Raw genomic sequence first — 27,652 nt, forward strand, 5'->3', positions numbered from 1 at the left:
GAAGTATAAGACGAGCCGAATGTGGAAGCCCCAGTGGGCATATGTCTTAAGGAAATATGACCATGAATAAAATGATACCATGTGTGGCTCCAACGATATAAACTATGCGTGTGTCACAGCACGGGGTTACACGGACTATCAACTTGCCTTTAAGGCAACAATAATACCTCTAGATTCCTATTGATAGTGCGACATGCCATAGATTGTGAAATGCGTACCTAAGTACACAGTGTGTGACGTATCTCATGCCGGTGCCAAAGCGCCAATTTAAAATACCAGTGAAAAAAGTGCAAGACGTGAAACGAACGTCAGTTAGCATCCATCGTGGATATTTCAACGCGATGACCAGCGCCATCTTAAAATAGAGTAAACAAAGCGTGCGGAGACTGTAAGAAGGTATAAATCAATATAAAGAAGCCTCAAAACAAAATTGCAGCTAAAAGGATGTGTAATCCAAAAAACGGCTTTGACCTGCTGTTAAATATGATAGTAAACGATAGTATCATATGTGCACGTTAGTACAATGATATTAAGGCGATGGCAGGCGCCATCTTAAAATGAAGTTGCAAAGGAGATACGAAATCAAACGGGGGGTGCAAAACAAACATGGGAAAGCATATAACACCGGGAAGATGAATGTGAAATGAATATTATTAGCCAAACGTGATACGAAGCATAAGACAATATATCCAGCAAATGAATTAGGAAAATAAGACTAACCATGCCTTAACGGAATCATAAGGACTGCTCATACAACAGAAAATTGTATTTGTAAAGACAAAACCATATAACCCATAATTTGAATTGGAAATATCGATATTGAAATGGAAAAAATAAATGTCAATAAAAAAAGATACACTGGGCTCAGAATGTGGGGTAAAGCTCTGCAGTTCATGCTAATCAATTACTGTCCAAGGATGTATCCGGAATCACTCAGGACGGGCTCAAAATCAGAAATCAATGTAATGTCACAGATAACGTGCAAATTCCATTCAGTCATTCAGACCCCTAGGTTTCATGGAGTCGAGAAAGTTTATCCAATAATTTTCTCGTTGTAGGAGATAATTATTATTGTCTCTGCCGTCCATTTTCTCCACAACTTCCAAAATCATGAATTTCAGCTGTGAAATGTTGTGATTGTTTTCAATGAAATGTGATGCTACTACAGATTTTACATTTTTGGTGCGAATATTACTTTTGTGCTCGTGGATACAAGTTTTTATCTTCGTTTCTGTTTTGCCCACATATACAAGGCCACATGGGCATTTTAACAAATAAATGACATTGGTCGTATCACAATTCACTGTTACGTGTAGGTGGATTGGAGTTCCTTTCATTGGATGATTGATGACCCTGCCCCTCATCAGGTTATTGCAGTTACTACAATTGTAACAGGGTAAAGTTTCTTTGTAGGATGCTATTTTTGATTCCCTTAGCGATGGTTGTGTAATCAATACTTGAATATTCTTGCCACTAGTGTATGCAGACATAGGCGTGGCACTGAAAATGCCTTTAAAATCTGGTTCAAGTGCTAGGATGGACCAATGATTGCGAATGGATTTCTTGAAACGATGACTCATAATTGAGTACTTCGACACTACATTACGTGTTTGGTCTGTTTTTAGTAGTTTGTGTTAGCAGATCCATTCTGGATTGGCTGTGCTTCTTGTTTTGACTTGATCAAGAATCTTCAAGGGGTATCCTCGTTGTTGGAATCTACATAACATGTCGTCAGTTTGTGATTGTAGGTCAGTGGGGTCAGAAACAATTCTTTTTAATCGAAGAAGTTGAGAATAGGGTAAATGATTTTTGAACGAGTGGTGATGAAAACTCTGATAACGCAACATATTGCTTCTGTCAGTAGGCTTTCTGTACATGGTGGTTTCCAACCTCTCTTTGTCCCTGTTTATCTGTGCATCTAGATATGATATCGTTGAGTGTTGAATATCAAATGTAAATTGGATTTGATCATTGATGGTGTTCAAAGCATTCAAAGCGGAACTAAGTGAGGAATGAGATCCTTTCCATAGGACAAAAAGTTCATCAATGTATCTTAGAAAGATTATGGTGTGTTCCTTCCAAGTTTTAGAACTCAAGATGAATTTCTCTTCAAATGAATTCATGAAAATATTAGCGTAGGCTGGGGAGGCACAGTTGCCCATCGAAGGTCTAGTCAGATGGAGATAGTATTGATCTTCCCACTTTAAGTAACTCTGTTACAAGGTGAAGTGGAGAAATTCCATGAGAAATAGTTGAAACTTGTGATCTAATGTGGAATGTAGTAACGTTTCTTCAATCGCCTCAATGCCAAGGTTATGTGGTATGGAGGTGTAGAGAGATTTAACGTCTACAGTACATATCCAGACATCTTCATCAGGCTTGTATTTGGCTGATTTTGTTCAGAAAGTTCGTTGTATCCCTAGTATAAGTACGCATTTTGATGACAAATGGTTGCAGGTGTCTATCCAAGATTTTGCCCACAGGTTCATGTAAGCTTCCTCTGGTTGAAACTATCGGACGAAAAGGGGGATGTTGTAGTCCTTGTGAACTTTGGGAAGCATATACAAGGTTGGTGTTCTCGGATTAGTCTGTGCCAAATATTTTCTTACTTTGTTATTAATGATGCCATCTGCAATTGCCTTCGTCAAGATGTTATTAAGAGGAGTCTGGAATTGTTCTGTTGGGTTGTGATCCAGTTTGCAGTAGGTCTCAGGATCATTAACATGGTTGAAAACTTGAGCTTTATAGAAAGTGGTATCCATAATAACAAGGGTACCACCTTTATCCGCCTTTTGGCTTGTGATGGTTGGGTTGTTAGCTAGGTTTTTAAGAATGTCAAATTCCTTGATGGTCAGGTTTTGTAATTTCGATCGTTTGTTTAAATTACATTTGTGGATGTCATTTTTAACAAGGTTTTCAATGGTATCAAGACATTTGTGACTGATGGGTGCCGTGAATGTACTCTTACTCCTAAGACCCCGTAGAAGGTTTTCATCCGGGTTGTCTGTGTGTTCCACAATATTTTCAAAGTAGTGCCGTAATCTTAAATTCCGCATTAGTTTAAATAAGCTGATCTCCAGCTCTAAACTATGTCTGTAACAAGTCGGTACAAAAGATGTTCCTTTTTGTAAGGTTTTAATTTCCACAGTGTTGAGTTGATAGGCGGATATATTTATGACCAAGTTGTTGTGGTCTATGTTTTCTTCCCCTTGAGCCTCTTGCTCAATGCTGGCAGTACCTTTGGGCTGCCTCTTTCTTGTTCCTTGTCTTTTGCCCCTCCTGGGTCATCCTTGTCTTTTGTACCTTCTTCTAAAAAAGGAACACCAGTGGTTCGTTGGAGGTCTTTATGCGTTGAAGTTGAGGGTTGTTCCCTGTTGCTTCTCTGAGTTTTTGATCTGAAATCGCCCTCAGACGATGATGTTTCAGTCTCAGTGTTTGAATTGTAGGGCTTATTTTGGCGTCGCGTGGCATAGACTTCATCCCAGGAGTACACTTCTCCCAACTTATGGTCTATAGTGTCTCTTTTATATTTGCAGATTTTTCAGAGATCAAACACTTCTGTGCTCAGAGGGACGTTCCCTAAATCAGGAAACCCTACATTTTGACATACTTCCACATTCCCATCATAAGGAAGCATTTCAAGTTCTTGAGGTTTGCAGTGGGGAACAACCACTAACAGGATTGCGTACTTCCATTTGGCCTGAAGTCAGCACCCAGGATTTTCTCCAAATGCATGGCGGTGGTAGCGGCCCATCTGAGTAAACACAAAGTGTTTGTCTATCCCTATCTAGACGATTGGCTAACCAAGGCATCCACGTCTCAGGAGGTTCAACTGCACTTCAATTGAACCTCCGAGCTTCTCCTTCGTTTGGGACTTCATGTCAATCAGGCAAAGTCAACTTCGATCCCTGTACGGTGCTTGCACTATTTGGGAGCATCCACGGATACTCTCACGGCAAACATGTGTCCTTCGGAGAAGAGAAGCTTATCAATCCTTCGGAAAGCTCAGGCTCTCATGGCAATGTCTCACCCAACCGTGAGGAAGGTCTCCTCTCTCCTGGGCTCGATGGCATCCTGTATATTCCTCACACCGGATGCACACCTCTACATGAGACCCCTGCAGAAATGCCTGGAAGACCAATGGGTCCAGCAAGCAGGAGAATGGGAAGACCAGATTCGATTGTCTCAGCATGCCCTTCGATCCATCAAATGGTGGTGCTATCCCACCAATCTCCTACGAGGGATCCCTTTTCACAACGAGATACCGATTCAAACCATAGTCACAGATGGCTCTCTCCAAAGATGGGGAGCACACACAGGCCAACTTCAAATTCAGGGCTAATGGTCACGCAGAGAATTCACTTACCACATCAATCTGCTAGAGCTACGAGCAGTTCATCTGAAGTTGAAAGCCTTTCAGCCATCACTCCACTCTAACTCCCTGCCTGTCCAGACAATACAACAACAATGTACTACCTCAACAAGCAGGGAGGCCCTAGGTCCAGATCATTATCTCGGGAAACCTGACCATAACAGCAACTCACCTCCCAGGTGTTCAAAATAATCAGGCCGACTCTCTTAGCAGGCTCCTCCAGGAAAACCACGGGTGGGTCCTAAACGACGACGAGGTCATTGATATCTTCGGAAGATCGGATTCTCTGGAAGTCAACTTGTTCGCCACTGCAGAAAACAGCAAATGCCAAAGCTACGCGTTGAGGTACTACCAACCGGGAACCCTGGGGAATACCCTATGGATCAACTGGTCAGGCAGATTTCTCCACGCCTTTCCTCCAGTTCCCCTAATCCCTGCAGTTCTCATCAAGCTATCGCAGTCATGGGCCAAAATGATGGTTCATAGAACTCCTTCACCAGTCTATCCATCCACATCTCAGGCTTCCATGCAGAACAGATCTGCTAACGAAGTTCAGAGGCCAGATGGTGCACTCCAACCTCTCCTCTTTGAATTTGGCAGCATGGCTCCTGAGCTAGTACAGTATGGACACTTGAACTTACCTCAGAACTGCATGGACATCAAAAAGGACCAAAGCGGCCTTCCACGTGTGCTTATAAATGGAAGAGATTCTGTATTTGGTGTTCATTGAAGAATTGAGGATCCTACCTCTTACCAGGAAAATGTCATCCTTCTATATTTGCTCTATCTGGCACAATTAGGCTTTCAATCCTCATCCATTAGGGTTCACTTGGCATCCCTAACTGCCTACAGGAAATGCCCTTCACAGACTTCATTTTTCAGAGTTTCTGTCATCAGAGATTTCCTGGTGGGTTCGAAGAAGGTTTTTCCTCCCATTAGAAGTCCTTCTCCTCCTCGGGGGCTTAATGTGGTCTTCTCTCGTCTTATGCAGGATCCCTTTGAACCCATACATAAGGCATCTCTTCAGCATGTCTTGGAAGACGGCTTTCCCTGTGGCTATTACATCGGCCCGCAGAGTTAGTGAAATCCAGGCACTTTGCTGTCAAGCACCATACACAGTGTTTCATGCATCTAAAATAGTCATGAGGACTTATCCGAAATTCCTCCCTAAGGTGGTTTCGGATTTTCATGTAAATCAGGCGATTTCTTTACCTATCATTTTCCAGCGTCCATCTATTCCAACGGAGAGATCTCTTCATTCCCTGGATGTTAGATGGGTTTTAAAATTCTATCTGGATAAAACTAAGGATCAACGGAAATCTGACCAATTATTTGTGTACTATGGCGCTCTCCGTTCAGGTCTAGCAACTCCTAAGCAGTCCACCTCCAGATGGATTGTTTCCTACATCTTACCATGTTACCAAAAAGCTAATAAATCTCTGTCTGGTAAACCTAAAGTTCACTCTACCAGAAGTAAGGCAGCTACTGCGGCTTTGCTTTGTAATAAACCCATTGCAGAGATATGCAAGACTGCAACCTGGAGATCAGTTCATACATTCACTAAACGCTACTGCCTAAACACTGCTGCTTAGACTTGGATGCCAAGTCAGATGCTCAAGTAGGGTGACTTCCCTTAGGACCCAATTTGCTTAAATCTGCATTCCTTTTTTTTCTCTGTCTCTTCCACCTCGTTCTATAGGGATGGGCATGCTAGTCTATTCAAGTGCTTATGACTATACTTGGAAATCTTCTACATGAGAAGGAACAGTTTCTTACCTGTAACTCCAGTTCTCTCGTATCGGGTATTTCCATGATAAGTCATAAGCAACCCTTCCTCCTCCCCAGTGGAATAGACAGAGGGATCCATAACATAAAACATGCATTCACTTCTCATCGCCCTCAAAAAGAACTGAAGTAACTGCCACTAGCTGTGCATGATGGGATACTGGTGGTCTCTGGATACTTTAAGGCACAGATTTTATTTTTAAGACATATAATGGCAGCCTATGGCGTTATTCTGCCCTCTCCTATCATTTCTATAATCAAAAAGTAGTTCTGTGAAAGGGATTCTTCTGTGTGTTAAACACTTCAAAAATGGTAACAAAATATAGTATACTGGCTCCCTTTTTTCACTTCACGATGAAGATGCGGCCAGTGTAGCCTATGTATTTAGGCTGTATTATCGTCTCTCTATCTCTTAAGTGTCTTTGCAGGCTTTCCTGAAGAAAGGTGAAAAATCCCACCTAAGAAGATATATCTAAAGATGTGCTCTGGGGTCCCCGCACTTGGGCGGGACTATTCAATTGCTTATGACTTATCATGGAAATACCCCTACGAGAAAACTGGGGTTACAGGTAAGAAACTGTTCCTTCTAACTTCCCCTGCTTGAGCTCAACTCACCAGCAGGAGGGCAGAATCGTGCTGGCAGCAGCACAAGCATGCTGGCAGACCCTGGAAGGCTGGTGCCGGGAGTACTGGGGCCGTCCTGGAGGAGCCCCCCAGTTCATGGAATCATATCTCAACACCGGTAACGGTGTTGGGGTATGATTCCAACATGTTTGATACCAAACATGCCCAGGTTTGGCACAGCCACTACATAGTTAGCCATCACATAATGAAGGATGGCCACTATATGTATAAAAATAGCTTGCTGCACCTACAAAGCCTGGAGAATCGACTACAGGGTTTGTAGGGATGTCATGCTCATGCAGGGGCACCCTCACACTTATAACTCAGTACTCTGCCTTCAGGATTGAAAGATCTGCCTTAGGGGTGACTTATAGGTTTTAAGTGTAGTGATCTCAGATATAAGAAAACTTATATCTGTCGCAAGAGGTGCTAGCATCAACTTACACAGGCTGCAATGGCAGGCCGGTAGTCAGAGTTTGAGTGGTCTCTCATGAATGGCACAATATATGCTGCAGCCCATGGGAGACCCTTGGTGTACCCATGCCCTGGTTACCTTAGGACCATATACTAGGGTACACCAGTAGCCAACTGTGTACGTACAGAATTACTTACCATGTTAAATTAGGGAGGAAGCACAGTGACTGGGTTCCTGATTAGCATGATCCCAGTCAGACTATTCAAACAAGTATTTACAATGCAATATGTCTTGCATTTGTGATAGTTTAAGCTATTGGAATTGTAAATGACAATGCCTTTATTTATGTGTTTTCAAAACCAACACATATATAAAAGACATTGTCATTTCTAATGCCAATAGCTCAAACTCTTGCAAATGCAAGACCACTTTCATAGTGGCTGTGTCCCTTTCTTTAGACGCTGCTGACGTAAACAGGTTACAGCTAGCTGCGTCTAAAGAAAGGGGCATGGCCACTATTAAAGTGAAAGTATGGCATGGGGTGCTTTTGCCTTAAAAAAAATTCACAAACAAATGTTTTTTGGGGGGTAAAAGCGCCCCACGCCCTTCTTTCTCTTTAATGGTGTCCACGGCCCTTTCTTTAAACGCAGCTCGCTGTATCCTGAAAACGGCAGCAGCGTCTAAAGAAAGGGGTGCGGCCACTATATAAGGGAAAGCACGGTATGGGGGCTTTCACTGCAGAAAAAAAAAATGTTGTCTGGCTCGGTCGCTAAAGCGGACTGCGCTGGCAAATTAGATAAATAAAGAAGCGCGGCCGCTATACTTAAAGCGGACCACGCTGCCAAAGTGAAGAAGTAAAGAAATGCAGCCGCTATAGTTAAAGCGGACCGCCATTACTAATTAAAATAAAAGCGGGCAGCGTGCTGCTTGTAGGAAAGCACGTAGTGGGTGGAATAGGGGCAAATCTTTGAAGACTAGATAAAGCAGACCGTGTAACAACACAAGTAAAAAGTCCAGTCCTCATGGGAAGGTACCAATGAGGGACTACTAAGCCTATTTATTAATGAATAGCAGCGATTTAGAAAGGACAGTAACAGGAGACAATTGAAAAGATGGGTGGGGAAATGGGCGGAGCTTCAATTCCATACCTGAATACAGCATGCCTTGCAGAGCAGTGCATGCACTGCCCAGGCTCGGCCTAAAAACATACTGGCACCAGCAAAAAGTGGGGGTAACCATGAAAGCAGATCCTACTTTCCTGCAATTGTCGACTCTGGAAATCAAGAGGTGAAAGTTTTCCCAGTTAATCAGATTGCGTGACCCTGGGCAAAAAACTGTATTGTTGTCTTCCAGTTATACCTATTTACTGTCATTGAGACGAAAGAAAATGAACAGAATACTAAAGTCTGTGTACAATATTGGGCATATGCACTGCCTTATCTGATAAGCTCATAATTTGTGTCTACAACTTTGAGACATACATATCCACTGTGTGTCACATATGTGCTGTTTTGCACTTGAAGGATATAATAGTTAAGGAAACTACATTGAATAATGTTTTATGGGTCCTTAGTGCTCTGGGATATGGTAGGCAGCATTTATGGGTTAATCTCACTCAGCCACGCTTGGACTCTGCTTCTTGCTGCATCAGCACTAAGTCCTACATCTGTAAGTCAGGTATGTGTCAGTGGAATTGTAGCAGAGGTTCCCACTGTATAGCGGCTCATTGTAAAACAAAGCCCATGAAATACAAAAATAATAAAAACATATTGATATACAGGAGTATGTTGTGCTGCATGCTACCACAATTGCTAAGAACCAACATTATTTTCTGTGTAGTCTCTGGAGTTTTTATCTTTTAATATTGTAATTCATGTCATCTCAAGAGAACCTAGGTAATAGAGTGACTGTGAAGATCATTTCATCTGAATGCCTGAGCTTTTGATTAGAATTTCCCAAACTAGAAGATGGAGTCAAACCATCTAATGCAACCATGGAAGATCACAAAGAAAGGCAAGCAATTCTTGTGCGCTGCAAAGTCAGTTTGTTCAAAAAGTAGCGCAAGCTGCAGGAGAAACAGAATGTTCCGTGTTCTCAGTCGAACTCCACTAGTTGGGCAAGAGAGGCTATAGAGAAATTTACAGCTTTGTATCCGGGACCCTAGAGTGGTTTTGTGATAGGTGAGCCGTGACAGTAAAGAATGAAACTACACATTTGCACTACGAGGACAGACTGATTTGGTGCCAGAGTTACATTAACATTATAGGGTCGTAGGAGTATTGGAATGAGGGAAAATAATCCAGGAAAGAGTTTAATGTCTGCTGTGATGCAACGGTCTAGAATTCAGTCTTGAAGAGATGAAAAAGCAGTATGTGTTTGGCATTTCCAGCAAGCCCCATGTAGAGCTACATATGTTCTGTCGTCAGTATTTTTGTAGCGTCTTTATGTGATGTGTTGTCTTATAGCCCTCTTGGCAATGCCTTTGAACTCTCATTCTTGTTTTCTGTCTGACTGCTGTCATGGTGGCCAAGTATCACTGTGTCTGGTCTGTGTAAGGATGGCTTTGTTCTGTTTAGTGTTGAGTGATGGTTCCTATTGGTTTATTGGGATTAGGGATTAAGGTCCTAATGTGTCTGAGCTTGCAGAGTACCCTTGTTATTTATTTCTTTAATAAGTGCACAAACCACCAAACCGGCAACTTTTTCATACTGCTGTATGTTTAGAAGTGTGTCGGGTAGTTTTGAAGTTGATGTACAAAATGTTTATCATACGGCAGGAAAGCTCACTCTTGACCACACAGATGAACCGGACTTCCCTAAGTACTGCCACTGTCTGCTGCCTCAAATAATGGAGGGTCTAAAGAAGTAATATGTGGTAGTTGTTGGTTCACCTAACGCAAAAAAACACCCAAACTTAGAGAAACTTTTAGACCTTCAAATCTCAGGAGTAAGTATTTTGGATGTTGTAACATCGAACGCAAAGTATATGCAGTTGAACATAACAGGTAAAATTATGGTTTTATACACCATATTAGTCGAACATAACATGTAGAATAAAAAATGTCCTAGCTATCGTAATGGAAAGTTTCAATTCTATTAAGGACTCGGAGGCGAGGATTATGCCATTCTTTCTTCACTTTATTGAATAGCAGCCATTTGTAGTCAATCGAAACAAACCACTATTCCCATGAACCATAGGAAATAACAACAAAAGAATAGAGAGTCTCAGTATAGAGTGTCCATGCTCTGCACCAATCACAGGCTCCCAATGTGCTGTTAGTCCCCTGTCTCTGCCCATTCCTCCTCTTTCGTCGCTCGGTCAGCCACCGGACACCTCAAGAATCTTGTTTGTTGGAATCTCCTGCAAGAATTAAACGCATAACATCCGCGACAGTAATGGCTAAGGATTACTTCTGTGGAACAAAGCGTTTTAAAACAAGCAACCAAAACTGTCAAACCAAGCAGGTAAAGAAACCAAACTTTACTTACTCAAATACGAGGGAGGGAAAGCAGCAAGGAACTTGTACCCTTGGTGGGATAATCCTCGCCTCCGAGTCCTTAATAGAATTGAAACTTTCCGTTACGATAGCTAGGACATATTTCATTCTATGTCAGGACCGGAGGCGAGGATTATGCTCGTTTAAACCTTACTCACCACCAAGTGAGCCATATCGATAACTGGTTTGAAATAAAACCGCTTAAAGGTAGAGTCTGAAGACCAATCTGCTGCGTTCAGAATGTCTTCTAGACGAGCTCCCATGGTAAATGCTTTGGAGGCCATCACCCCTCTCGTAGAATGTGCTCCAAACGCACGCAAGTCGATCCCTGCTTCGTGCATCACCCACCTTACCCAGCGAGCAATTGTGGGGGAAGACACAGCCTTATGAGGTTTCTTGAAAGAAATGAGCCACTTGCGTTCCCCAGTAGGGCGAAACTCCTCCGACATCTCCTCATATGCCTTGAGGCAAGCAACCACACACAGTTTAGGGGAATCCGGAAATGCGGGATACGAGATGGACTTCGTTCCACACTTAGTCCGTCTATGGATAGTAAAAGTAACCCCCGTAGGGGAAAGGATTCTACCCGAGACATCCAGGGCTCTAACATCCGAGACCCGTCTGCAAGAGACCAGACAAAGCAACATAGCCAATTTCGCGGAAAGCTCCTTCCTAGAAAGGAACCTATTTGGCTGCCAGGAAAGCAGCAAATTCAGCACCCTATTCACATCCCATAGTTGGGAGTAACGAAGCTCAGGGGCAATGACAGACGGATGCCACAGAGCAAACGACAGACCAATGGGTGTTCCCCGACCGGTGAGCCATCAACCATGGCATGCCCAGCAGATATAGCGGAGCGAAAGGTATTAATGGTCCGATAGGCCAAACCCCCTTCCGCTAGAGAGGACAAAAAATGTAAGATGAAAATCACATCCGCTGCCATGGGATCGACACTCCGTCGCACACACCAACGACACCACCGCCCCCAGGAGGACCGGTATCTTTTGACGGTACTGTCAGCCCAGGCTCTAGCCATGAACGCCGCAGCCGGTTCCGAAAGGCCCGCGACCGCCCATCGTCCTCTGTAATCCACCATGCCATGAGTGTCAGAGACCCCTGTCTGATGAGAGGATGAGGATTCCCTGTCGGATCGAGGAGAAGAGTCGTAAACAGGGGGAGTGGGATTGGGAAATCCTAAGAAAGTTCCAGAAGAACTGGAAACCAGACTTGCGATCTCCAAATCGGCGAGATGAGCACCACATCCGCTTTCTGGTGCCTCACCTGGGCTGTCACTCGCGTGATCATGGCAGACGGGGGAAAGGCGTAACCCGCTTCCTCCCCCCAGTTCTATAGGAACGCGTCTGACCTCTCTGCAAGGAGGTCCGTCCTCCAACTGTAGAACCGGGGAAGCTGGTGAACTAGACGGGAGGCAAAAAGGTCCACCGAAAAGGGCCCCCAGAGGTTCTGGAGGTCCTCAAATACTCCCGGGTGAACCTTCCAGAGACTCCCGTCTTGGAAATGCCACGACTGGAAGTCCGCCTCCCGGTTGTCCTGGCCCGGAAGGTACTCCGCTGTGACCGAGACCCATTGATCAAGGCAGTACTGCCAAAAATTCGCTGCCATATCGGAGAGAGCCTCTGAGCGCGCGCCCCCTAGATGGTTGATGTACCGGACCGCCGACACATTGTCCATCCTGAGGAGGACGCAGGACTGGATCGAGTCCTTGGTCCAGCACTGTATCGCGAACAAATCTGCCAAAAGCTCCAAACAATTGATGTGTAATTTCTGCTCCGTCGGAGCCCACACGCCTCCCGTGGCTAAGTCGCCGCACCGCGCACCCCAGCCGGACCTGCTCGCATCGGACTCTATAACAATATCTGGTTTGGACCCGAAAATCACTCGTCCATTCCACGTCTCCATGTGCGAAAGCCACCATTTGAGCTCCTCGCTGGCATCCGCTGAGAGAGCCAGCCTGTGGGAATAAGAAAGGCCTTTGCACCTTGAGACACTGAAGGGCTCTGTAATGAAGCGGGCCTGGAAAAATTGTCTGAATGGAGGCAGACAGAAGACCGATAATGCGATCAAGCTGTCTGAGAGAGAGATCTGAGACTGGGATAAAGACCTCCGAATTTCGTGACGAATTTTCGTCATCTTGCGCAAGGGAAGGCTGAGAGGGGACTCCACGAAGTCTATCGTAAAGCCGAGAAAAAGAACCGTCTGAGACCGGACCAGGGTAGACTTGGCCTCGTTGATGACAAACCCGAGGCTCTGAAGGAGGTCGACCGCCGACTGCAGGTGACACAAGAGTGTCCGAGGATCCTGAGCCATCAAAAGAATGTCGTCTAGGTAGACGATGAGTCTCATGCCCGACGTCCGCAGACGCTCGATCACCGGCCGTAGGACCTTGGTGAAGCACCAAGGAGCAGAGGACAGGCCGAAGGGCAGAGTGGTGAACTCGTAAGTCTTGCCCCTCCAGGAGAACTGAAGAAACAGACAATGAGGTGGGAAAACCAGGATCATTAGGTAGGCGTCCTTGAGGTTTAGACGCGCCATCCATCGCGGTGGGTGAGAGGCCTTGAGAAGCCTTAGCCAGGCGATCGCAGGCATGATCTATTTTACGAACCAACCTCTGTTCAAGGGGTGTCATAGCCTGCTCCACCGCTTTGAGGATGTACGCGTCTACAGCGTCATAGAAATCATCGTCCCATTGAAGGGCCGCAAGGGGGTCTTGCTCCCACTGGTCATCCTCATAAACTTCATCCTGGAATTGCGCCATGGTGAACCACCAAGCACCAGGGGAAGATGAGCAGTAATCAGGTGAGGGATTATACCTCAGAAAATAAGGGGGGGCTGGGTGACAGCCTGATAAATGCGGGCAATGCACACAATAACACAAAGGGCTAAGCCCTGGATCCCAACAGCCCTGGTGCCAATAGATTGAAAGGGCAGCCTGCAGCAAAAACGGGACCACAGCAGACTCTGTCTGCGATACTGACTCCCCAAAGAGGAGCGTTTTTGGCTTAGAAAATACGGACCTCAAATAAGCAGCAAGACTGCTGCCAACTGCCTAACGGCAGGTACCGACCCGTAATTACAGGCGTTCAGGGGGCGTAACAAACAACTGCAGCAGGGGAAAAATTCCCCAGCGAAAGACACAGGGATAATTCCCCAGATATACAACAGACCCAGGTCAGGGGTGTCACAGCAGGCAAAGACCAGACCAGGCTCGCGTTGCAGCAGTGCTCCAGATCCAGACGCGATGTCGGAATGCGCGGAATCCGGAGCACGCACGCCGCATCAAGCGCGCGACCCAAGCGCCCTCTAATGAGGCAGCGCTGTCACCGCGGGTTGCAGGCACCAAAGAACAGGGCTGCTAGGGAGCCGAACGCGAGCTGCCGAGTAGCGGCGGACTCACAAGCATATACACGCTGAAAGGGAAAACAAACCTGAAACAAAATAGAAAAACACACGGCGAGCGAACGATTCCTAACACGCGCGCCGCCTGCACACCGCCGTGAGGTAAACGGCAATTAAATCGCTACGGCGCTACGTGCCTAAGGGCAACAAACCCAAGCACAGTAACAGCGCAGAAGTAAAGCGCTACGCGCTGCAATACAGGACTATAAAGCAGTAATACAGGATAAACAATATCACAACACAAGTAGAGAAAAAAAGGTTGGACTTATCTTGGCTGCAAGCAGCGAAGAAAGAGGAGGAATGGCCAGAGACAGGGGACTACCAGCACATTGGGAGCCTGTGATTGGTGCAGAGCATGGACGCTCTAGACTGAGACTCTCTATTGTTTTGTTGTTATTTCCTATGGTTCATGGGAATAGTGGTTTGTTCCAAATGGCTGCTATTCAATAAAGTGAAGAAAGAATAGCATAATCCTCACCTCCGGTCCTGACATAGAATTATGGTGTTATACACCATATTAGTGGAACAACTCCTCCTCTTTTGTGTGCTAGAAAAGAATGTACGTTTCTGCAATACAGTTTTCAATCATAAACATTTACAATATTGCTTTTGCCATACACCTATGTGAATGTAAGTGTGTGTGGGTGTGTGCATGCCTGCGGTAGTCCTGGCATGTCTGTTAGAGTACATCGCGTCTTTACATTTGACCACAAAACTGATGTCATCTTTATCTTCATATTCAGGTTGGCAGATGAGTCCAGCAGAGAGCTGCCATCTGGAGTAGATCTGAATCGTGTTGCCTTAGTGTCCAAACCAAGTCAGGACTCCTGCCTCATCCCTCAGGTCACCAAATCTGCCAGTCACGATCCCTTATCTACTGGAGCTATGAATAATGTCATCTACGGCATACCTCTACCAAACCACCTTCACCTTAAGCAGGAAGCGCCCAACAGCCTCCATGAACTGAATGCTGCCAATGAGATGCTCCTCTCCAGAGCACCAGAAGAACAGAAGACCTCTGCCTTGCATGACTACATAGATTCTTGTGGTAATGACTTCACTTAGTATGCTTTCTTGGATATTTTGTATGCCCAAACATTGTGCTGTGTGATCTCTCTACACAACTGAGGCATGTTTTTCTGCCTTTGTATGGTTGGGATATTGCCAGTCTATGTGACTATTTTATGCCCTTGGTTAAGGAACTGATAAAGATGGAAATTAGGAAGCTTTCAAATACAATTGATTGATTCAGGTACAAGTTACACACATTTCTGGCGTAGTTTTTGCTGCAGCAACATATAAAATTGTAGCCTAAAAATTGTTGAAGGATAGTAGTGTAGCCCAGATACTGGGGTGGGGTAGTTATTTCCTGACTTTGAAAATTCTTCGTTATGATTAACAATGACAAATCTCAGACTAGGGGAAAAGTTACTATACATAATTGCCATGGATCCTCGTAGCTTTTTTCAGGGTTGGTGCTTATTTATTTACAAGTAGAAAGGATGAATCCTGTCAGATACCCAAGATAACTACAGTGTTTATTAGGATCTATGAAGGGACGCGTTTACTGCATAAAGACACTTAGGAGCTGTGTTCTGATCGTTGTATTTCACTTTATCGAGTGAAACTTTTGTGAGACACTGAATCACCGCAACCACTACATGTGGTTTATAACATCTTTTAATGTATTGAACTTTTCCTTACACTACGCTTCTATTAATTAATTATCACGCATAATTATTTTATATTTGGTACCATGAACAGTATAATTCCATACAATGTAGTGGTATGGATGTAGAGTCCCACGATCTGGTGCATTTGATGTTGTTTGGCAATACTGTAGGAAGTGGCCACCCTTTGCATGGAGTACCTCACGATTTCTGCCCTAATTTGTTTTGCTGGCTGTTGTACTCTGTGCATATTAGCCCTTGTAGTAAATCTGCATTTTCTGTGGGGTCATCACAGATCTTTCACCTTTTGCTGAACCCTATATTTTTTCCGGCTATAGAACTCTGCACTCCTACTAACCAGTAGTAAAGTACCTGTGCTTCCTCTTTTACCTTGATTGAATTGGTGTACTCCTAAATGGCATAATTAACTTGCCTATAAGTCCCTAGTATGTAGTACAAAGTGTACCCAGGACCTGGAAGTTAAATGCCACTGGTGGACTACAGCACCTATTGTGCCAGTCACTTCAGTGGCATTGGAAACATAGCTTCATGTCTACCATTGTAGCCTGAATGTAACAGTGTAAAAACTGCAGTTCGACCTGTCAACATAAACTCTTTTGACAGGTCTAAACCTTCCTTTTAAATATTAATAAGTCACTTCTAAGTAGGCCTCGTAGCTCACAAGGTGCCTTCTATTTAAATGCTGGACGGGTAGAAACTTAATGTTACCATGTCGTTAAAGTGACTAGCAAAGCTATTTTTGCTGTCGAAGGGCTGGCTGGTCCATAGAGAAACACTGGGAAGCAATATTAAATATTATTTCTGCTATCTCAGGGCTGATTCAACTACTCTTTTCAGTATTTATCAAAAGGCCAATTTAATGGTGACATTGGATGTTTGATAAATATTAAGGAAAAGTAACTTTTAAAAACTTATCTTTTACCTGCCTAAAACTCATAAAGGCTAACTTACATGAGCCTTCCAACTGCCACCCAATTGGTGAATGGCCCTAAGTGAAATGTGAAAACTGCTCCTAGGCCAGAGACAAAGGCCTGGTTGTGGGAAGGTAACCACGCCGAGTCAGATCTCCGTCGATGGATCGGACTCCTTTTAAATTCTGTCATGGGTGCCACGAGAAGTATCCGTGCTCCGACTCACACGAAGTGTGCAACTTGTGCTTGTCTCCCGAGCACAAAGAAGAAGACTATGACGCTTTGAGATCGTTTTGATTGAAGAAAACTCTTTCCGATTGTCATGGTCGACGACGAAAGATGCAGCGTCAAAGCATCGAAGATATGCCAGACATCTTCAGTCAAGATTCCAGCCAAGAAGACATTGAGGCATCAGCGGCAGAGGAGGAGGAAGCATTCTCAGAACAAGACTCAGACTCGGAGCTCAAGATAGACTTCAACGCTGGGAACTGCCCCAGGGACAAGGTGGCGTGAGTACAGAAGACCCCTTGGCCCCACAAACTACTCTGAAAAAACACAAGGCTTCGGCACCACCTCTGCCTCTTGGCCAAGGTTGGCACCGAGACGACGTTTCCTCCAGGCCAGGCATCGAAAGTCAAGCCTTTCGGTCCCGTAGTGAGTCGTCAAATGTCCTCCTTGGAACCGAAGCCTCTCTGTTCCAAACACAAGTCCAGCTCATAGCAAAAATCCTCCGTACCGAAATCCAAGCAACCTTTGGAGCTGAAACCTTCCACGCTGAAAGGCCAGCTTATGCCGGCACTGAAAACGTCGGCGCCGAAACATAAAGATACCTCTTTGGACCCGAATCTGGACATTATCCCATTAACACCAGATCCCAAGCAAAAGAAGATACATATTAACCCTGAGACTGCCCGTATTCACACAATGCCGCCTCACAAATGCAAGCTTCCTGATGAGGACCCTTCTGACAAGATTCCTTTAAAGAGGAAATCTGTTGCTACAAGTCCTTTTCATCTACCATCACCACCACCTCCACCTGCAAATCTCTTGCAAATTACACCTCAGGATTCTCCACAATCTCACCATGATGATGACGATGCTGATAATGGGGGATACATCTCCCTATGGATCCATGGACAGGTTATACAATTGATCCCCCAGCAGATAATGATCCAGATCTTTACTGGGGCAAACAATTTCCTCCAGACGACAATGCATTCCATCAGGAACTCATTGTTTTTCAAACTCCCCTCATAGTCAAAACTGTACTTGTTCGAACAGACAACATGACAGCGATGTATTATGTGCAAAAGCAGGGCAAAACACACTCTCTCCAACTGTCTACACTCGATCAAGCCATTTGGAATTGGGCAGTCCATCCCAAGACTTATCTTCTGTCAGATCATCTCCCAAGGATAAACAATGAAATTGCTGACCTCCTCAGAAGAAGGAGACAGCAAATTCACAAGTGGCAACTTCATCCCCAAGTTTTCCTTCCCTACTTTCAACAATGGGGTTTTCCACAGATAGACCTATTCGCCGCAACCTAAAATGCAAAAGGCCCAAGCTTCAGCTCCAGGTTCCCACACCCGCTTTCAAAGGGCAATGCTCTACGGTTGAATTGGTCAGGGATATTTGCCTATGCTATACCGCCTCTCCCGCTCATTCCGTGTGTGGTTCCGAAACTCAGGTAAACATCGCTCACTCTAATTCTAGTAGGTCCCACATGGATCCGTCAACCGTGGTCCACCACCCTGTTGGAGCTGTCAATAGTTCCACATCAAAAGCTGCACCTCACCTCCAGTCTCCTCACACAGAACCATGGAGAAATCAGAGATCCAAATTCCAAAGAACTGAAATTAGCGATCTGGCTCCTGAAGTCATAGAATTTGGTTATTTAAGTTTACCACCAGACTGAATGGCTATTCTAAACAAGCATGAAGTCCTACCACCAGAGCTTGTTATGCAGCAAAGTGGAAAATATATGTTGTATACTACAGTAACAACAACATCAACCCCTTTAGATGCTTCCATACAAAACATTATCTGTTACCTATTACACTTACAGCAAAATAGACTAGTACATACATCTTTTCGTTTGCACCATGTTGCTGTAGCTGCATATCTGCAGAGCCAGCAACATCTGTCACTATTCAGAGTAACAGTAATCACAGCTTTCATGGATGGGTTGAAAAGAGTAATACCGCCAAGGATTCCTCCTGCTACAGTTTGGAATCTCAACATTGTTCTCACAAGGCTCATGGGTACATCTTTTGAACCATTGCACAAATGCCCCTAGCAATTTCTCTCATGGAAGTTTGCTTTCCTGATTGCGATCACATCACTGAGGAGAGTTGGTAAGCTTCAGGCATTAACCTTAGAAGAACACTTCTTTCAGCTACACAAAGACAGAGTAGTTCTACTCACAATCCCTAAATTCCTTCCCAAAGTTGTTTCTGCTTTTTATATAAACCAATCGGCTGAGTTACCAGTGTTAAATGGTAGCGGCAGTTTCAGTCGATAACCTTTCAAGTATTTGCCCGGCGGTAATCGCCTCTCATACCACTCGATAATTTACCAATAAAAGAGGCAGGCGCCGGAGACTGGAAGGCAGGAAACAAAGTTTTATTCCGTCGGAGCAGAACACATCAGATCAGACAGCAAGGTATCGTCACGAGGTGCTCTAACTGCATCTCTGAGACCTGGTCTCTTATACACTGGTTTATTGCTTTATTACACATAGTACATTCTTGAGATTCCCTTGATGTATGGGGGAATATCCCCTGAAGCCCCGGTTCAGATCCGATCCCACACATAGATACAGTAGAAGTTCCCACCCCACCCACAGTAGGAGATGGCTATTGCGCAGCAGGGTATTCCGCCAATTCCTGGGGGGTGTGTGTGACCGGTCGGGTCTCAGAGAGTAGGGGCTTTGATCTACTGTAATCCCTTTGATGTGGGGTGTTTCCCTTACAGTAGGGGCAATAAACTGCATCCGCAGGGCTAGGTGATGGCCTGGGACCAGTTCAGACAATGGGGCGCAGAGGAAGGGGGTTATCAAAGGAGAGGCATGACCATGTATGGGATGTCGGTCGGATGTGGTTCCGTAGCAGGGTCGCGCAGAAGGAGAGGGTTTATGGCCTGTATGAGAGAGCGGGGGTGGCCAGCGCGCGGGGGATGCTCGCAGCGCCAAGGGGAACGCGCTGGCGATTGACAATGAGCGGGGAGAGAGTGGGGTGCCTAAAATGGCGGCCGTGCATTCGCTGTGCGTGGCGCTGGGGAGAGGCAAGATGGCGCAGATAATGTTCAGTTTGTAAGCTAAATTTCCACACCAGTTTTCTTTCCCTAACCTGATTCTGTAGCAGAACGCGCTCTTCACACGCTTGACGTTAAAATAGATTTGATATTCTACATAGATAGAACAAAAGACTTTCGTAAAACAAACCAACTGTTTGTTGCATTTGCTCCACCTCACAAGCAATCCTATCTCTAAATCTGATATTGCAAAATGGATTGTTAAATGTATTCAAACATGCTATGCTAAAGCTAAAAGAACTTTAAACATACCCCCTAGAGCCCATTCCACTCGCAAAATAAGGGCTTCCTTGGCCTTTTTAGGCAAAATTCCTCTAGCTGACATATCTAAAGCAGCTACATGGTCTGCACCACACACATTTACCAAACACGCTTGTGTAGATGTATTAGCACGTCAACAGGCTAATGTTGGCCAAGCAGTACTGAAAACACTGTTCCAGACAACTGCAACATCTACAGGTTAGCCACCGCTTTGGGAGTATACTGCATTCCAGTCTATGTAAAGAATGTGTATCTACAGCACACATGCCTCAAACAGATAATGTTACTTACCCAGTAGCCATCTGTTCTTGGCATGTAGAGCAGTAGATTCACATGCGCCCACCAGCCTCCCCTAACAATGGAGTCGATGACCATGCGCACTATCACCGAAAGGAGGTGTCACCTTACCTCGTGACTAGGAAAGACTTCTTCGAAGAAAAACAGCTTGCAAACATCCGGACCCAACACTAGATGGCAGGAGTATGCAAAGCATGTGTATCTACAACTCTACATGCCAAGAGCAGATACTTACCGGGTAAGTAACATTATCCTTACTTCAAAGGAGCCTCCCCTTACACAGGCAGATGTCAGATGACACATGAACAGACTCCTTCCTTTTTCTCACAGTGAGGCAGGCACCAGTCCCAATGGGAGGTGAGCTGCTCCCAGAACTGCTTTGGAGTGACCACAATGGAGAGTCTGGTTATTTCCCTAGCTACACCTTTGGGTGGGTACACAGGCTGTGCCCCAGAGGAGAAGAGTTTCACCATTTTGGATTTTAGGAGTTAGGGGCATTGTGGGTCAGACAGGAACTGCTGCAAAGCTGGGTAGTGTTACCTCTAGCAAGCCTTACCCTATTGGTTAGGGAGCCCGGTCGTCACCCCTATAAACAAGCTATCACCAGTAATAAATGTGGCACCCCCTGGCCTCTTCTTCAGAACACTACTGGAGCTGAGGAAGATCCGCAAAGGACTGAACCTGCTGTCTATGACCTGAGTGAGGAACCCTTGAAGAACTGGACCTGCTCCCTGTTGTACACCGGCAGAAAAAGTGGACTCCAAGAGTCAAAAGGCTGAGCTCCTGTTCAAGCAACAGGGACCCAAAAAGCTACAAGAGGCCTTATCCTGCAACTGACCAGTTCCGATTGGGGCAGTCCTGAATCCTGCCATTGGACTATGCTGGAGTGAGTCCTGACCCTAAAATGCTGTTCCTGAGGTCCTGGAACCCTTGGCGGCACCTGGCTGTATATCTACCACCCCGTAAAACCTAGGACTGCGAAATGTTTTTAACAAGATTTCCGAGAACCCGGGCAAACCTGCCAAACTGATCTGCCTGTTGCCACTGGCCAAAAGTTTCAAATTTCTCATGCTCAGAGCTTCCAATTGGATTCATTGGGTCCTCACGGAAAAGGTATCTGGGCTCATGAAGCCATGTTCAGTTACAGCCTACTGTTTTCCCCCGCTGTAGGATTCTGAGCTGTGATAAAATCATATCATGACCGGGCACCAAGGCTATACCTGGCTGATAAGATGATTTCCCTGGGTGGGAAATTCCAATTTCTCCCACGCAGTACTTTCCCCACTAATACCAATGGCTTCCCCATGCTATTATCTAACAGCTGTTCAACCTCGTGGAGCCCTCTTCGGTTACAGCCTGCTACCTTGCCCCACTAAAGCTTTTCAACTTTGGAGGACAGATGAAGTACCATCGCCATGGTGGAGTACTTTACTCCTGCCATGGCAAGGATACTCCACCAGCCATATTTAGAGATGTCTGCCGGTCCAGCAGACATCTCTTGCATTTCCAGGAATTGCAGTCACAGTGGTTTCTGCAAATGCTTTTAAAGTTTGACGGACGGCTCTGTGAACATGACTGAGCCATTCGCCTAACTTTCAACTTTTTTTTATTTTCAAAAACAAAATCCTAAAGCAGAATTTTATTTATGAATATAAAAAAAAGCTGTGACCCCCTCGTCATGGAATTTTTCTCCAATGGTGAGGTGGTCATTGTACAGTTTTCACTGCCCCTTATAGCTAGGTTTTTACCTGGTGGTGACGGACAGTGAAAACTTGCCATTTGCCTGTCCACTCAAAAAATAGGGCTGGAGACCAAATGGCAAAACCTTAGACGGCTATTACTCGGTTGGGCTGTCAGTGGTGTATGTTGGCGGCGGAGACTGAGTAGTTTTGGCTGTCGACATACTGAAGGTCTGTCCAACTGTAATGATACGGCAGACCTTCAGTTTTGAGGAGAGAGTACTCCGTCGCTGTTACAATGGAGTACCCTCTCCCCCAAACTTCAGAGAGTCCCCTTAGTCTTAAGATAAAACCTTCGACCTGGTCGAACCTGGTTTCTATATCCAGCCTGTTGTTGGCCTTAAATCAGGCCTAGATCCTGGTCTACTGTGACCAGTGGCTGTAGGTGGCACCTAATAGTTTTTGGTGCTATTTTTATTTAAAGCTCTTATTTAAAGCTTAAACAATTCCTCTCTCTGGTTACCCTTATTGGAATTTTGTCTTTTTGGTGTCATTCTATTTTTCAAAATGTTCTAATTCAGTTTGGTATTTATATTGTGTTTTGACTTTATTACTGTTTTGGTACTGCATACATATTTTACCCATTGCCCTGAGCCTGTCTGCTCCGTGTCAGAGCTACCAGGGGATAAATTCAGGTTCATTTAGTGACTTTGAGATTAACCCTGACAAGAATTGGGATTATTACTAAAGGGGGGTAGTCACCCCCTTAACACATAAACCAATTTCATACATATACCATTCTAAAACACCTAACCAATTGAAAGAAAACGGTTACCCCCACATGTCTCTTGCGAACCAGCTGTTGTAGTCTGCTGGGCAGTTATTGAACCGGTGGTGTATGGGGCTATTTATTCATTTTTGTTTATTTTGATGTTTTGTGGCAGCATACTCTAGACCCAGTGGCGATGTATATAAAAACAAGTTCTGTGCTTAAGTAATCTGTTTTGCTACATTCCATTTGGTTAGGAGCAGTTTCAGTTACAAGCACAAATGTTTATGTTGAGGCAGTTTGACGAGTTAAATTTCCATGCAGTATCTTTGGTTCCTTAGTCTCTACGTGTCAGGGTCGGGAGGGTGCATTCCAAAGATGGCCATCCATCTCTCAGTAGTTTGAGGTGAGATCATCACCTCTTGATTCATGTGGTCTAGTTATTCAGAAATTTCAGATGAGCAAGAAAGATCTTGTGATTTATTCCCTCTCTAAGCCTTTATAACATCAGCCGCCATCTTTCCAAACCCACCAAGAATGGAGGATGGGACAATATTTTGGTCAGAAAGGAGAATATTCAGACATTTAGTCTGCCATTATGTGAAGACGTTATAGATCAATGTAGTGAAGCTGCTGTCAGCCCTGTCCAGTCATGTCCTTTGCCCATTAGTGGTCCTCTAGCGTGTCCTTGCTCTTTAGAGATCTACCAGGCTGTTGTTGCTAGTCAGTGATGTTGTAGTTTGATCTTGCCTGCTGGTTTTCTGTCTGTCAGTGACTTGTGAGCTGAAGTTGGATCGCCACCTGCCTGAGCACATTAGTCGGTGAGTCTCATAGAAAAGTTGAAATTAACAAAACCACAGTTCTCCCAGATTGGTAGAATCAAGAATAGTAGAAAGCCTCCACCTAAACATTTTAAGACCTGAATGAAAGCATAAAAGCCAATATCTTTCAAGACAAGTATCCTTTCACAATTTACCAGCAAGAGAAGAAAACAGAGCTCCTATCGTACAGAGAGCACTTAAGGCCTGCTCACCGCTCAAACTACTGCGATCAGTATTCTGTCACTCAAACACAGGGCAAATACAAACAGGCATACAGGTGGCTAACAAAAACAACTACCAATGAGACATACTCATCTCTGGGACCGTTGAGACCAACAGCCATTCATGGGGCAGAGGCTGTCAAGTATCCCCTCTAATCAGTTCACATGCTACAGCAGACAGTCCACAGTTTAGATGACATTCTCAAACATGAATCACTTTCCCTGACAGACAGACTGCATATCAATGTCTGGCCACCGTGCAGTGCTCACGTGCCTTATGCCGAACTGCAGCACTCTATAGGATATGCCCTTTTGCAGTTAGTACAAACTCTGCCAACAGGGAATATATGCAAAACCTCTTGCATTGGAATCCTCACCACTCAACCTCTTAAATTTGAAAAAAAAATCACTCATTCTCATTAATTCACTCCTTACTCTGTTAAGATCACATGGCCGCAGAAGCGTCTCATTACTATGTGTTTGGAAGATGTGGTCTTTGAATGACTGTGCCACTGCAGCCTGTTAGATGCTGTTGGCCTTGAAGAATTACATGATCCTCTATAGTTCGTGAAGTATGAGTTCAACGCAGCACAGTGTCATCTCATGACATTGCCACTCCATACTTGTCATTCAGTGATAACTGATGTAGGCATGTGGTGTTGTCAGGTCTTAATTGAGGTTTTCAAAATACAATGAAATACCGAACATAGTAATTTCTAGCAGCTGAGTTTGAAAGGTTTTTAGTGCAAAAGACCTTGCGGAAATACACATCCAAATGGGCAAAGAGGGTCATATTCATGCAGCATGTCGCATAAGCAATTTATTCATCAGCACAATTATTACACATAGGCTTCTGTTACAACATTAACAGAGTTCCTGGTACAGTGATTTTACAACCAATATTACCAATACCACGCTATTGGTGACATTGGGTACTCAAATACAGAGAAATTCCTGAGTGTTCCCTGTAGTATGGGGATCTCCACAGCAATCAGAGTTAATGTTATGATTTTCGCTAATCATTTCAACTTGCCAGCCATGTTCTGAGGACCTATTCTGCCAGATATGACCTGGCGGATGGGGCCCCAGAAACTCTGGATATTGTTACCTTGACGTAGTAACCGCTATGTATGTCATCCTCAACTACAGTGTGTTTGGTCTCGTGCATACAATAGAACCTGAGCAACTACCCTCCAGTCAGTGAGTTCCTTATTCCATTTATCATCTGTTGTAGTTTGTATCACGGACACGGATCCCACCTCTGTATGCTCCTCAATGTCGTCCAGCTAATATTCTAATTTGTCAATGATCCTGTGCATGGACAGGACAGTTCAGTGCCTATGACTTCAATGAATGCTATCCTGGAGGAAAAAGTTTCACATGCTTCTGTTCATCTTGTACTTTTTGTGCATTTGTTGGCTCCCTGGCCACCCCACCAAACAAGAAGCAGAAAAATAATCATAGGCATCACACCACTCCATTGTACTGTTTCGAAGCACTCTTGCTCATCACCTTCAGGATCACCGGAAGTGGCTATCTCAACGTCAGTCACTCCAGAGTCTTCTCCAGTATGTCTAGTCCAGCTAGATCTCCTGCACGAGAGGAAAGACAGAAAACTCTATCTATTCACCTGTCTCCTAGATGGATGTTACCTCTGCATCCCTGGCAGAAATCTGGTACTATGCAAGCAGGGAGCAATCCGGACTATTCCAGCCCCTTGCGCAGGTCTCCTCTAACCCGACTGGTGCAAGCTGTAGATCTCTCTCCTACTACTCCACCGAGGGGTCGAGAGCGTACTCATACTCCTGCAACTTCCTCAAGAAGAAGATCCAGGTCGAGAGATCAAAGGAGAAGGCACAGATCTCCGACAACTTCACCCTCTTCCACCCATTCTTCAAAGAGGGACTATTCACCGACTCTAACTGACAGTCCACCATCGAGGGTCTCTCCGGTGGATGATGTCAGTACTTCTCAGGATGTTCTAGCTAGAGGGGCGAGTATGCTGAACATCGTTATGCCCACTCAACAGAATTCATCCTCTGTGATCTTTGAAACTTTGCATCAGAGATCAGCATCCAGACCACTGTTGCCATTGGTGCCGGGCCTCCTTCAACCGATGATGGACGTTTTTCTTACACTGACAACGCTCAAAACTGCGCCAGCAAGGATCTTAAAAAATATATAAATCCCCGCAAGAGGATCCATTATTCCTCAGATCTGACCCTCCACCGCTTTCTGTAATCATCGCTGCTGCTAAGAAAACACATGCGGTGGCATCTTCTTCAACAGTTCCACCTGACAAGGGGAGCAGAGCACAGGATCATGGGGCAGAAAGGCCTATGGCACATCAGCATCCATGCTCAAAGTCTCCAGCGCCTTGGCGTTATTAGGGCGCTATGACAGATCTTTGTGGGACTCATTTCAAAGGTTCACGAGAAGCTGCCAAAAGAGGACTGCAGAGACTTTGAGGAGGTATTGCAAGAGGGCAGCCTGGTAGCAAATCAGGTGATCAGTGCTGCAGGAGATGGAGCTATGCTGTCAGCACACTGCTATGCACATGAGATCTGTGGCAGAAGATCAGCCTGGCTCTGGTTAAACGCGCTAAAACCAGAAGCGCTATCTTGAATCCTCAATCTACCATTCTCAGGCTCATCCTTATTTGGCACACACACGGATGAAGAGATATCGAGGATGAAGACGGAGCTGGATACCTTGAAGGCGGTGGGGCTTGAAAAAAGAAAAAAATTCAAGCGCCGTTACAGGCGGTTTTGTCGGTGGCCCTTCCACCAGAGGGTTCAAACTCCTCATTGGCAGAGGTAGCAGCATCAGCAGACCCAGTCAAGATCTCACTATCAGGGTCGTCGCACCCCCGGAGGAAGAGGAACCCCTCGTCAGTCTACTGCCTCGGCAAAAACACCTTCCAAACAATGAGTGCCCGCTTCCCCCATCGCCGTTATCCACTCCAGTGGAGGGAAGTATTGCCAATCATTTAGGAGAGTGGCCTGCGATCACGAAAGATCAGTGGGTGTTAACTACGCTGCAGAATGGGTATGCGCTATGTTTCCGATGGATACATCTGCCAGTGGATTCCTCACCTTGTGAATATCCCCTGCGCCAGCAACATTCGGAAACTTTTGTAGCTCTCCACGCCGACGAGGACGACGTCACAGAAGCACGGCTCCGCACGCGGCTCCGCTGACGTCACTGGATCCATAAGAGGACCTCGTCGGCGTGATCACGTCAGTTCCCTTTTTTCCGTGCCGTCGACGCTAACGGTTTTTTGGGACTCTCCATAGCTTTTACTAGTTACTTTGTGTTTCTGCTAATGTTTCTGCTTTCATCTTGCTTCTTTTTCAAGATGTCGACGAAGAAGTCAGGGTTCAAGCCCTGTAGGGAGTGTGGTAAACACATGTCCATTACGGACCCACACAAGGATTGTGTCTGGGGCCTGTCATCGGATCACGACGTCGAGGGATGCTCTTGCTGCCGCAAGATGAATCCAAAGGCCTTAAAGGAAAGAGAAGGTAAGCTATTTATAGCGAAAAGGAGAAAAGAGGTCGAAGGCGTTCAAGAGCGAG

General features: G+C 45.1%; 1 protein-coding gene across 4 annotated transcripts in view; it reads left to right on the forward strand.

Moving 5' to 3' along the window:
* Positions 1–27,652, forward strand: part of GTF2IRD1 (GTF2I repeat domain containing 1) — a 1,036,986-nt gene that overhangs the window by 419,335 nt on the left and 589,999 nt on the right. For all 4 annotated transcript variants that reach the window (XM_085649787.1, XM_085649789.1, XM_085649788.1 and 1 more), the window contains one exon: positions 14,853–15,157. In XM_085649787.1, coding sequence (XP_085505913.1) covers positions 14,853–15,157 — 305 coding nt within the window. The remainder of the gene's footprint in view (positions 1–14,852; positions 15,158–27,652) is intronic.

Source organism: Triturus cristatus, chromosome 3_2 (genome assembly GCF_964204655.1).
Source record: "Triturus cristatus chromosome 3_2, aTriCri1.1, whole genome shotgun sequence".
In the NCBI taxonomy this organism is placed as follows: Eukaryota; Metazoa; Chordata; class Amphibia; order Caudata; family Salamandridae; genus Triturus; species Triturus cristatus.